Source organism: Podarcis gaigeae, assembly GCF_964106915.1.
Source record: "Podarcis gaigeae genome assembly, chromosome: 1".
In the NCBI taxonomy this organism is placed as follows: Eukaryota; Metazoa; Chordata; class Lepidosauria; order Squamata; family Lacertidae; genus Podarcis; species Podarcis gaigeae.
Window position 1 is genome coordinate 10606173 of NC_139678.1, and position 13072 is coordinate 10619244.

Consider the following 13072-nt stretch of genomic DNA (forward strand, 5'->3'; position numbering starts at 1 on the left):
CCCACAGATAACCCGGAGATGCATTTTAAATAAAAGCACACATTCTGCCGGATTTAGAAGGCGATTGGGCCAGATTCAGCCCCCGGGCCTTAGTTTGCCTATTCATGGCTTAGACTTGGAGGCTTAAACAACAAGAAGAACAACAATAAAACAGTATAGAGATTGTGTTAAATAAAGAGATAAATGACAAGAAACAACTTGTTGTACCTGGCTAGAGGTGGATTTGGATTGTGATGTTTTCATAGGAGTCCAGTATATACCATATTTTTTCTTCTTTTTGAACTCCTTTGTTGGGTTGTGATTAAACACACACACACACACACAAATATACACAAATACACAGCATTACAGGTTTAAACATCCCACAAGAGCTGTTTTAAAACAGTGCTTCATTTCCCTTCTCTTTGTTCTATTATTATTATTATTATTATTATTATTATTATTATTTATATCCCGCCCTCCCCAGCCGAAGCCGGGCTCAGACATAACAGTTATTCTTCTTTTCCCAGATCAAGCTGATCAACATCCATGTTGCTGATATCATTGAAGGCAAACCGTCCATTGTGCTTGGCCTGATTTGGACAATCATATTGCATTTTCACGTGAGTAGCTGATCAAGGTTGGAAGAAAGATTTCCCAAGTTAGTTTTTGCTGAAATTGGCTCAGAAGATGGAGGCAAGGAGACCCCCCCCCCCCGAACAGTGTGTCAGGTGAGGAGAGCGTTGATCATGCCATCCGAAAAGCTATGCCTAGGTGTTTGAGGTGAAATGGCCCTTGGGAGAGGACTGTACCATCTCAGTTTTCACAGTTTTCATTCATTTTAAAGTTGCCTTGATGTGCAAATCAAATCCCACATGACCAACATACCGTGCCCCATTTGAATAACTGCTCTAACACTTTTAGCAGGCCTTTGGTTCCCCCCAAAGAATCCTGGGAACTGTAGTTTGTTAAGGGTTCTAGGAGTTATAAAGGAAGACCCCTATTCCCCTCACGGAGCTACAATTCCCAGAGTTCCCTGGGAAGAAGGATTGATTGTTAAACCACAAGTGGAGGTGATTCTTCAAGTACTTGGGCCCAAGTCATTTAAGCAGAGATGGATTTAGGGGAGAGCGACCAGTTTGGTTGCACTGGGCATGCAGCATAGGGGCCACCAGAACTTTTATGAAGAATGGAAGGCGAAAGGCAGGGCTGTGTGTTTTGGTGCCCGCACAGGGCGCTGCTGGAATTCAAGACCCCAAGGTCTGTCACTGATTTAGGACTTTGTACCCTACTTCTTGGGACGTGGGTGGTGCTGTGGGTTAAACCACAGAGCCTAGGACTTGCCGATCAGAAGGTTGGCGGTTCGAATCCCTGTGACGGGGTGAGCTCCCGTTGCTCGGTCCCTGCTCCTGCTCACCTAGCAGTTCGAAAGCACGCCAAAAAGTGCAAGTAGATAAATAGGTACTGCTCCAGCGGGAAGGTAAACGGCGTTTCCGTGCGCTGCTCTGGTTTCGCCAGAAGCGGCTTAGTCATGCTGGCCACATGACCCGGAAGCTGTCTGTGGAAAAATGCCAGCTCCTTTGGCCTATAGAGCGAGATGAGCTCCGCAAACCCAGAGTCGTTCGTGACTGGACTTAACGGTCAGGGGTCCCTTTACCTTTTACCCTAGTTCTTACCAATGACTGTGGAATAAATCTGTTCCTTTCCCTCCCGCCCTCTATTCTTCATTGGTAGATTGAAGAGTTAGCCCAGACTCTTGCCTGTGGCTACGGTCATCCTTCGCCGGACAGTTCGAGTGCCGTGGACTCATCGCCAACAGCAAGCCCACCGGCGAAACGAAATGCTAAAGCAAAGGAACGGTGGAAGATGTCCGCAAAAAAGGCTCTTCTGTTGTGGGCCAAGGAGCAGTGCGCCACGTATGTAGGGTTGCTCAAATCAGCCTGTCTGCAGTCCGTGTCGCTTTTGCATGCATTCACTTGCAAGCCCATTCCATTATGTTTTCTGCACTAATCTGCGAACCTTAGGAACACAGAAAGCTGCCTTGCATTGAATCAAACCATTGATCCATAGCAGCCCCCCAGTTTAAGATTCATTTCATTTTCCTTTATTAGACGTATTAGTCGCCTGCCTCCAAAAGGTCTCCAAGTGGCTTGCAGCGAAAGAAAGAAAGAAAGAAAGAAAGAAAGAAAGAAAGAAAGAAAGAAAGATATACAATACATATTACCATAGGGGAAAAGTGCTTTTAAAATATGTTAGGGAGAGAGGGGGATTATTGGATTTTTCTTGTTTTTAATAATAAATAATAATAATAAAAAAACATTTTATTTATACCCCGCCCTCCCCAGCCAAGACCGGGCTCAGGGCAGCTAACACCAGGTATAAAACAATTGATTAAAATACAACTTAAAAACAAGATTAAAATACAGCATTAAAATGCAGCCTCATTTCAGTAGAAACTCAAATCAAAAACTTTTTGGGGATGAAAACGTCAAGTCTTCCCCAAGGCCAACTATCCAGACTGGCAACTACGTGGGCCAGAAAAAAGCCAGGGAAGTCCCCAAATAGGGGTTCCATCTCAGAAGGAGAAAGGAGAAAGGATAGAAGGGAAGGGGATCAAGTTGATTCCAAGCCAAAGGCTGTCTTTTTATTATGTATTTTATGTTTTTATATTGTGATTTTATGTTAAGAGCTGTCTTGAGATCTGCAGGTACAGGGTGGCATACAAATTTTTAATAATAATAGACATTAATATTTCATACAACATAACATCCATGAAAGAAACCATTATCAAATGATAAGCAAAACAATACTCAGGCCCGCTTACTACCAAAAATAATTTAAATATTTAAATAAACATATTAATATTTGAAAGAAGTATTATAGTTTGTTGAATTCACGAGCAGGATTTGAACCATGAGCAACAGAAGGGGTTAGAGTTTATTGTACAGTGGTTATGATATAAGACAGAGAAGATAGGGTACAGCAAGGGGGAGCAATTAAAAACACCATGGAAAATGGGAGTGGGGGAGTCAAAAAAAGCAAAGAGAAAATTATGTTTTGGAATGCATATGTGCAATTTTTGAGATGTACGGTATTCATTTTTTTAATTATTATATTTTGTTAAACAAAAATAAACAAAGCCTCAACTTCCTGTAGTCCAAAAAAACCATTCACCTGAAACCCACAGTTTTCCCCCTTTAACCCCACCACCCCACCCAATTCAGTGCTGAGGGCTGGCAGTGTCCTCCAGGGATGGTCCTTGTGGTGATCACACAGGGTCCCCGGACGTTTGACGGTCTATTGACCCTGTGCCGCCACTGCGATTGCTTTTTCCTCTGCCACCACCCCGTATCTCACAGGGACACACGGAGTCCAGTCAGTTGCTAACATTAACAAATAATCAAGTTTATTTTTAAATGCAGGAACAAGCTTATGGGTATAGTTAATTTTTCTTGGCAGTTTCTTAATCCCAGTTCCTAACAACTTCAAACTGATTACAGTGGTGCCCCGCAAGACAAATGCCTCGCAAGACGGAAAACTCGCTAGACAAAAGAGTTTTCCAGTTACAGATAGGTAGCCGTGTTGGTCTGCCATAGTCAAAACAAAAAAAAATTCCTTCCAGTAGCACCTTAAAGACCAACTAAGTTAGTTCTTGGTATGAGCTTTCGTGTGCATACACACTTCTTCAGATACACAGAGTGTATCTGAAGAAGTGTGCATGCACACGAAAGCTCATACCAAGAACTAACTTAAAAGAGTTTTCCGTTTTGGAGGTGCTTCGCAAAACGAATTTCCTATGGGCTTGCTTCGCAAGACGAAAATGTCTTGCGAGTTCCTGTGGAACTCTTCCCCCTCCCCCCCTTTTTCTAAGCCGCTAAGCCGCTAAAAGCCGCTAAAAGCCGCTAATAGCGCTAATCCGCTAATCCGTCAATGGGCTTGCTTCGCAAGACGAAAAAACCGCTAGACGAAGAGACTTGCAGAACGGATTCTTTTCGTCTTGCGAGGCACCACTGTATTCCCAACTATCTATCTGACTCTACCTAACAATTCCTCTCACTCTCTCACAATACAACTCTACCAACCCACACCTAATCCTCCCTCTTCCTTCTTCAGCTCCCAAACCTCAACTGACTTTCAAAACCTCCCACTCTAACTTTTACTCCCCCCTTGCATTCCCACTGGCCAATCACATCGCACTCATTTAACCCTTTCCTAATGACCCACCTAGGAGGCAAACGCCACAGTCCTGAATCTCTCTTCTCCCTTCAGGAGGGGAGCAGTAGCGGGGCAAAGCAGAGAGATGGTAACTTTACCTGCTTTGCAGTTGACTCAGTTACTCAGGTGCAGATGTTGTGGCTTGTACCTGAGGACTCCTGCATGCAAATCAGATGGTCAGCCACTAGGTTATAGCATTTGCTTTAAAAACAATATTGAGATTCTAGTCCTCATCGTTGATATAAATAGGGCATGCAAAGCTGCCTTCTACTGAGTCAGACCAGTGGTCCATCTGCCTCAGTATTGTCTACACCAACCGGCAGCGTCTCTCCAGAATTTCGGCAGTCTGTTTCAGCCCTTCTTGGAGACACCATGATTCGCACCCGGGACCTTTTGCAGACAAGGCGTGTGCCGTGCCGCTGAGCTACATACAGCCGTTCCCCAAAGAGAGTGGCCTGATCTTGTAGGCTGGTCAGCGGGGCCAAAGAGCTTTCTTTAGCCTAGCCAAAGAACTTTTAAGCTGATTTCCTCAACAGTGGTGGAGTTGAATAGCAGGACAGAGAACAAAGAGAAAGTCTGACAAGTTAAGTGGTTTCCACTCCCCAAGTGAGTTTGGCCACTCTGCCAACCATTCTGAACAAGTGAGATCGCTGATTTCACCCCGCGGTGCCCAGCCTTAGCCTTTGTCCTCCTTCCTGCATATCTACAATACACAACCCATTTTTATGTCAGCACTCATTCTGACTCATTCCTGCGTCTCTCGGCATGGTTGCATTTTCTAGGAAAGAAATGTGCTGTAGGAAGTCACTGGGCACATTTCTTTCAAATGTTATCTGTAATTGCCTTGAAATAGATTTGCCACTGGGTGGAAAGTATAATATAATGCCTCCCATTCTTAAAACTGAGCCCCTTCCCTGCCAGACTGCTCATTTAGGGCAGGTATATTCTTCAACACTTGTTAGATACTATAATTGTGCGTTAGCAGTGGAGCCAATTCTGCTTTAGTGATATCACATAGCTCGTAGCCTTGTCCTCCATTAATCTTGTCTAACCCCCTTTTAGGGACGCGGGTGGCACTGTGGGTTAAAACACAGAGCTTAGGACTTGCTGACCAGAAGGTCGGCGGTTCGAATCCCCGCGACGGGGTGAGCTCCCGTTGCTCGGTCCCTGCTCCTGCCAACCTAGCAGTTCAAAAGCACGTCAAAGTGCAAGTAGATAAATAGGTACTGCTGTGGCGAGAAGGTAAACGGTGTTTCTGTGCGCTGCTCTGGTTCTCCAGAAACGGCTTAGTCATGCTGGCCCCACATGATCCGGAAGCTGTACGCCAGCTCCCTCAGCCAATAAAGTGAGATGAGCGCCACAACCCCAGAGTCGGCTACGACTGGACCTAATGGTCAGGGGTCCCTTTACCTTTAACCCCCTTTTAAGGCCTTCAAAGTTCTCCCCAAAACCAGCGTTTTTGAACTCACTTCAGCCTCTGGTTAATTGGGGGAACCCTGGTTAGTATGAGTCTTGGGAAACCTCGGTGCAGATGTAATTCTAAATCAAGGCAGATCTAAGGGAGGTTTTTACCTTTGCAGGGTGGGAGAGGGCACCTATGGGTCTACAACTTGCTCCCTATCCCTTAACTGGTTAAGAGACAGAGTTATACTTTGTGCCAGGCTGTAAAAATAGGGTGCTGGTGGGAGGGGGAGTTACTTACATGGTTGGCAGCGCAGTGTCACTGCTTACAGGAATAACTGAAGAGACATTTGTGTGTGTGTGTGTGTGTGTTTGGGCGCAGGCATGGCTCCATCAGCATTGCAGACTTCAAATCCAGTTGGAGGAATGGGTTGGCATTCTTGGCCATCATTCATGCCTTGAGGCCAGACTTGGTAGACGTGGAGAGAGCGAAAGATAGACCCAACAAAGAGAACCTGGAGGAGGCCTTCGAAATTGCAGAGACAGAACTCAATATACCCCGCCTGCTTGAACCTGACGGTAAACTTTCCGAGAATGGAGCGTCTCCAGTTATAACAGTGTCGGTTGTGTTTTCACGGGCATAGATTTTTGACCCTGTTTTCAATATGAATGTGCTAGATTGGGAGGGGAATTGTACCAAAATCCGTGAATGGAAATAAATATGACCAAGCAGATTGAGATGACTAAACAGGTGCTTTCATAAGGCAACTTTTTGTTCACATGTTGACTCTTTTCTAGTGTGTCTTTCCAGTGTCGTAGCATGGGGGGGTGCAGGGGCGGCCGGCCGCACCGGGCGCAACATCGGGGGGGGGCGCACTCGCCGCCTCCGGAGTCGCCGAAGAGCCTCGAGCGCAGGCTGTAGCAGAGCCCCATGTCTCGCGGAACAGAACCGACGAGCTGTGCGCGCGTCCTTGCTGAAGGCGTCCGGCAGGCCGCGGCTCTCAGCGCTCAGGGCCGCGGAGGGCGCGCCAGGCAGCCCCTCCTCACAGCCCCGCCGCCGCTGCTGCAGCTGCTGGGCCATGTTGCATTTTCCTCGCCTGTCGGCCCTCCTCCTCCTCCGGGCAAGCAGCGTCGTTTGGGCAGCAGCGCCAGTGGCAACTCACCTCAGATCACCTGACATGGATCCGCTGCCGCCACCGTGGCTACCTTACCGTAAATACCCCAGCCCAGGCAGCAGCAAGAAGAAGCTGGCAGCGGCGGCAGGTTAGGGGTTAGGGGCGCAAATTACTTGCCTTGCCCCGGGTGCTGACAACCCACGCTACGCCGCTGTGTCTTTCATATGGACATGTGTTGAAAGCCCTAAACGACTCAGGCTCCAAATATCTGAAAGACCGCCTCATTCCCTTTAGACTAAGGTTACCAGGTTTTTTCCAATGAATCTGGGGACACAATGAATGAATGAATGAATGAATGAATGAATGAATGAATGAATACTACACGAGGAGGAGCCCCATCCCAACTCCTACTTGTGTGCAAGCTGGAGGGGGCAGGGATCTCTCAGGCAGCACAATGCCTCCCTTCCCATTGGAGCAGCCCCAATCCCATTCCTACTTGTGTGCAAGCAGGAGGGGGCTGGGATCCCTCAGCTGGGAGGGGAGGCTTCCCATTGCCTAACTGAGAGATTCCTGCCCCCTCTGCTTGCAAGCAAGTAGGAGTTGGGAGGCTGCTCCGATAGGCAGCATGAAGCCTCCCTTCACAGCTTAGTTGCTGGGGTCAGGGAAGGTGGAGGCAGCCCGGAAGCTGCATCTTAGAGCCCCTGCACCACAATCACATGGGGACTTCTGTGCAGCTCCTGAAGCCAGCCAGAGCCAACTACTCCGGGCTGCTGAGACTGCAGCTGCTGCATTTCCTGGGGACATTGGATGAAATCCGGGGACATTCTGGGGATGGAATATGTCCGGGGACTTATTTGCAAATCTGGGGACTGTCCCTGGGAAACGGGGACATCTGGTAACCCTACTTTAGACCCTTTAAGATGCTGAGATGTTTAATAGCTTCTGCCATTTTACAGATGTTGATGTTGTCAGTCCAGATGAGAAATCCATCATGACATATGTGGCTCAGTTTCTGCAGTATTTCAAAAGTCTACCTGTGGCTGAAGATGAGATGCAGGTATGGTGACCTGTTTTGTTTTTGGACCAAGCCTCATATGTTCCCTGTTTGCTTTGGAGTACCAAGTCTTAAGTTATCTCTAAGCATCTGTATAGCAGGGGAAGCTGACCCCAGGTCAGGGGCCTGATCTGTCCACCCCTCAAAACATTTTTTCCCTGGTGCCCAAGGTTCTGCCAGTAAATGAATAAATAGTAGACCCAGTGCTGTGGTTACAGGAATCCCAACAACCTAAGAGGGTAGGAATTGCCCTCTTCCTTATCGATTGTCAGATTGATCATTTGATGAATGGAACAAGGAAAGGAACCCCCCCCCTTCTCAGCTGATCTGCACAGATCAATGGAATGTGTGCTTCTGTGTCTGCCTGAGTATGCGTGCATGGGGAAATGTGTGGGGTGGCCACACCCCCTTTGGTCAAGGCCAATGCTGGCAACCTGGAGGGTTGGCTTAAGGGTGATGTAGCTCTTGGACAAATAAGAGTAGCCCGAATCTGGCAAGACTCACAGCATTCATAAGCGGACAATTGGACCAGAAATCATTAAAAGAATGGGGATGCGCTAAAGACTATGAAAAAACATTGTTCTGGAGTAAACATGTTGGTATGTAATGAATGGCGCTTTGCAAGGTTAAATAAAAAGAAAAATGATGTAAAAAGTATAAAGATAGAGGTAATTACATTAGACACAACAATTTAGAATGAGTAACATTTTTGAGGTCTTAGAACAAAGGAAGGAAGTCAATATGTGTACAGTGGTACCTTGGGTTAAGTACTTAATTCGTTCCAGAGGTCTGTTCTTAACCTGAAACTGTTCTTAACCTGAACCACCACTTTAGCTAATGGGGCCTCCTGCTGCTGCCGCGCTGCCGGAGCACAATTTCTGTTCTCATCCTGAAACAAAGTTCTTAACCTGAAGCACTATTTTTGGGTTAGCGGAGTGTGTAACCTGAAGCGTATGTAACCTGAAGTGTATGTAACCCGAGGTACCACTGTATATGTATGTAATGACTAGATTAGAATGAAGATATGGTTTTATTTGTAGATGTGTGCTCTTTTTTTCCCCTTTCCTTTTTTGTGCTCTGTTTTTCTTTCTTGTTTGTATAGTTTTATTTCAGTGTTTGTAATTTTTGTTGTAATTTTGCATTGAAAATAAAAAGGGGGGGGAGAGTAGCCCATAGCACAGATGGCTCTTGCAGATGTAATATTCCCTGACCCTTAACCTTGACCAAGGGATAAAAAGACGATATAAAAAACACACAGTACATAATAAAAGCAAAAGCAACCAATAACCCACCCACCCCTTTCTACAAACACATTTAAAAGGATATAGGATGTTAATCAGTGCAATGCCTGCTTGAAGGGTAATGTTTTTGCCTGGCTCCCAAAGTTCTAAAGTGAAGGTGTTAGTTGTGACTCTCTGGGGAGAGCCTTCCACAAACGGGGGAGCCGCAGGAAATTGTTGTTGTTGTTTGAACTCGTTTGCCTTTTTTATTTTATTTTATTTTTACAAAAAAGTAGCTCAAAGCGACTTACAAAAAAACCAGCATGTGCATTAAAAGCAACATAGAACTAAAGCAAAGCTAATAAACCTCTTGCAAAATACTGTTGTATTGCTGCATTTGTTTCCCTGGGTTTGCACTGAAGCAGTTTGCGAAGGGAAAGAGCCTTGGGAATATGATTGACACGGCGCCTTCTCTTGCAACAGTGCAAACTGCAATTGTCAGGAGGAGCGATAAAAAAGAAAACAAAAATGGCAACTTTCTGTTCCGTTTCCCAGGGGAAAGTCAGCCAGACCTTGAGTTGGCTGAATGTTCAAGAAAAGAAGTTAGCAAGGTTGTTGTCGGAGACAGAAAGTATGCCTTTTTCCAAGAAGTTCCAAGTAAGTAACGTTGTAGACTTATATCTTCAGAGATAGTAGCAATTGCAAAGTAAATAACTGAAGGTTATTTTTTTGTGTCATTTGTAAAACAAACTTTCAGTGTTCCCTCTTTTGGGAACAGTCCCCCTCCCCTAAAAAGAAAAAACAACAATGTGCTCATTCAGTTTTATAAAAGCGTTAAACTTCTGCATATCGGAATGTATAACACAATTTAGAAACCAGGAAACAAATTCAGAACACCGAGGGGAGAACCACAAATATATTAAACAAAATGATCAAACAGACAGACAAATATTGCAGCCTATCCATCATTCGCAGCAGAGTCGGAAATCTCCAAGGGGAAATATAAGCATAGCTTTATGAGTCCTGCTGAACCAGACAGTTCTCCACTTGGTCCAGCATCCTTTTCTCACAGTGGCCAAAAGATGCCCCTGGGAAGTCTGCAAGCAGGAGCTGTCCCACTCATGTCCCCCATGTTCTGGTATCCAGAGGCATATTGCATATGACTCTGGAGGTAGCACATGACCACTGTGACTAGTTGCCGTTGATAAGAACATAAGAACACACCTCTTGCAGCCCTCACCCATGATTGCACCCTAATAGCGTAAAAGGTTAAGGACCCCTGGATGGTTAAGTCCAGTCAAAGGCGACTATGGGGTTGCGGCACTCATCTTGCTTTCAGGCCGAGGGAGCCGGCATTTGTCCACAGACAGTTTTCCGGGTCATGTGGCCAGCATGACTAAACCACTTCTGGCACAATGGAACACTGGCGGAAACCAGAGCACACAGAAACGCTGATTATCTTCCCACTGCAGCGGTACCTATTTATCTACTTGCACTGGTGTGCTTTCAAATTACTAGCTTGGCAAGAGCTGGGACAGCAATGGGAGCTCACTCCGTCACGGGGATTTGAACCACTGATCTTCTGATTGGCAAGCCTAAAAGTCTCTGTGATTTAGACCACAGCGCCTCCCGCGTATCACCCATGATTGCACTCCAATAGCATAAGATGAGCCTGCTGGATCAAGCCAGAAGCCCCTCCCTGTCCACACACTGGCCAAACAGATGTGTGTGGGAAGCCTGCAAGTTGGACATGAGAGCAGTGGCACTCTGCCAGCCTGTGATTCTTGGCAACTGGTATTCAGAGGCATTCTGCCTGTGGCAGCGTAGGTGGCATGGGATCTGGAGGTTCCATGAGCCACTGTAGGCATTGATAGCCTTTTGTGTTAATTTCTTGTGTCCCCTTTTTTCAAGCCATCTAGTGGCCATCATAGGAACATAGGAAACTGTGCCAGACCCCTGTTCCATCTAGCTTAGCGTTGTCTGCCTAGTATTGGAGCAGATCGGGAAGAGAAGGGAAACTGGTCCTAAACCTACGCTGGCTTGTGGGATATCTTTGGGAGAAGAAAAGGCTAAGGAGTACAAGAAAGCACACAAGTGGGACTTGAGCACAACAGAATGTCAGAGTCCGTATGCTTCTGAATGCAAGTTGCTGGAACTCAAGAAGGGAGAGAGCTGGTTGGCTAGTGTGAGAACAGGATGCTGGACTAAGATGGGCCATTGACCTGGCCAAGCAGGGCTGTTCTTAAACTCTTGACTATTATCCACCCCATCATCCAGCCCGGACACTGAGGTCCAGCTTCGAGGGCCTTCTGGCGGTTCCCTCGCTGCGAGAAGCCAAGTTACAGGGAACCAGGCACAGGGCCTTCTCGGTAATGGCGCCCGCCCTGTGGAACGCCCTCCCACCAGATGTCAAAGAGATAAACAACTACCAGACATTTAGAAGACATCTGAAGGCAGCCCTGTTTAGGGAGGTTTTTAATGTGTGACATTTTAATGTATTTTTAATCTTTGTTGGAAGCTGCGCAGAGTGGCTGGGGAAACCCAGCCAGGTGGGCGGGGTACAAATAATAAATTACTATTACTATTACAGCTAATAGCTGTTGATAGATCTGTCCTCTGTCTATTGATCTAATCCTGCTTTTAAAAGTTTCTGAAGCTAAATTTCTTTTTCTTTTTTTTAATTATCCCTAGGAGATGTTATCATTTATGGAATCCTTTAACACAGAGAAAAAGGCATTTCAGTCCCTCCTGACATCTAAAAGAAAAGCATCGGAGCCGAGCGGAGATTATCTAAAGATGAAGGATGCGTGGGACAGCCTAACCTCTCAGGTCATTGGAAATATTTTTGAGGCAACTGCTGTTTATGCTGCCGATGGGAAAGTCTTTTGCTCACGTCTAGGAGGGTGGGATGGGCCAGGAAATGCTTCTTTGCGCTTTCCAGGCATGGTGCAAATAGGGCATCATAGAGATTGAAAGGACGCTGTTACCTGTTGAGTCTGGAGGCTGGATGTGGCCCTCCAGGCCTTTCCATCTGGCCCTTGGGACTCTTCCCAGACCCCCCCCACCTCTCACTGGCCCTGCTGCATGTCCTTCCCATGTCCTTTGGCTTAACTGGAATGTCTCCAATTGTGATGAGGTCCTTTGCTTGCCTGATGGGGAGACGCGTGTGCAGAAATCTCTTCCTTCTGCCTGGCCCACCCACTATTGCTTGTGGCCACACCTACCAGTAGCATGTGCCCCATGGAAGGTTGCTCTAAGGCAATGCAGCTCTCTGGTTCAAAGAAGTTCCCTGCCCCTAAGCTAGCCCAAGACTCCATGCAAGACGTTCAGACCTAGAAATCCCCAAGAGATGACTTCTCTGCTTCTCCACACTCTTCAGCAAGGGAAGAGCCCACAGTCCCTCTTGGCAGTGGGTTCCATTGCTGAAATCCCTCTTACCATCAAGGCGGTTCTTCCTAGTGTTCAACCAAAATCTGTCCACCTGTAACTTAGAGCCCAAGGGATGCAGTTCTGCCCTCTGTGGCAACAGAGGACCTGCATTTGCCTCTTATGTGTGACAGCCCTTCAGGGATTTGAAGAGTGTTCTCTCTCCTTCCCAGGCTTCTCACTTCCAAGCCAAAAACACTCAGTCCCTTCAGCCTTTCGTTTTAGGACTCAGCCAGTCAGAGTGGGCATCTGCCACCATGCCAATACTGGTAGATTTTTGGGTTATATGTATCAGGCCAGCAGGTGATCCTAGGTCAAGGTAAAGGGACCCCTGACAATTAATTCCAGTTGCGAACGACTCTGGGTTGCTGCGCTCATCTCACTTTACTGGCCGAGGGAGCCGGCATTTGTCCGCAGACAGTTTTTCTGGGTCATGTGGCCAGCATGACTAAGCCGCTTCTGGCGAAACCAGAGCAGCGCACGGAAACGCCGTTTACGTTCCCGCTGGAGCGGTACCTATTTATCTACTTGCACTTTGACGTGCTTTCGAACTGCTAGGTTGGCAGGAGCAGGGACCGAGCAACGGGAGTTCACGCCCTAGGCTCTGTGGTTTAACCCACAGCGCCACCCGCAGGTGATCCTAATGGTTCCCAAATGCTTCC

General features: G+C 46.8%; 1 protein-coding gene across 1 annotated transcript in view; it reads left to right on the forward strand.

The window, feature by feature from the left end:
* Nucleotides 1-13072, forward strand: part of SYNE2 (spectrin repeat containing nuclear envelope protein 2) — a 256016-nt gene that overhangs the window by 44328 nt on the left and 198616 nt on the right. The window contains exons 6-11 of the mRNA XM_083729549.1: nt 510-602; nt 1714-1895; nt 5978-6174; nt 7667-7767; nt 9540-9641; nt 11676-11813. Of these exons, the coding sequence (XP_083585675.1) occupies nt 510-602; nt 1714-1895; nt 5978-6174; nt 7667-7767; nt 9540-9641; nt 11676-11813 (813 nt within the window). The remainder of the gene's footprint in view (nt 1-509; nt 603-1713; nt 1896-5977; nt 6175-7666; nt 7768-9539; nt 9642-11675; nt 11814-13072) is intronic.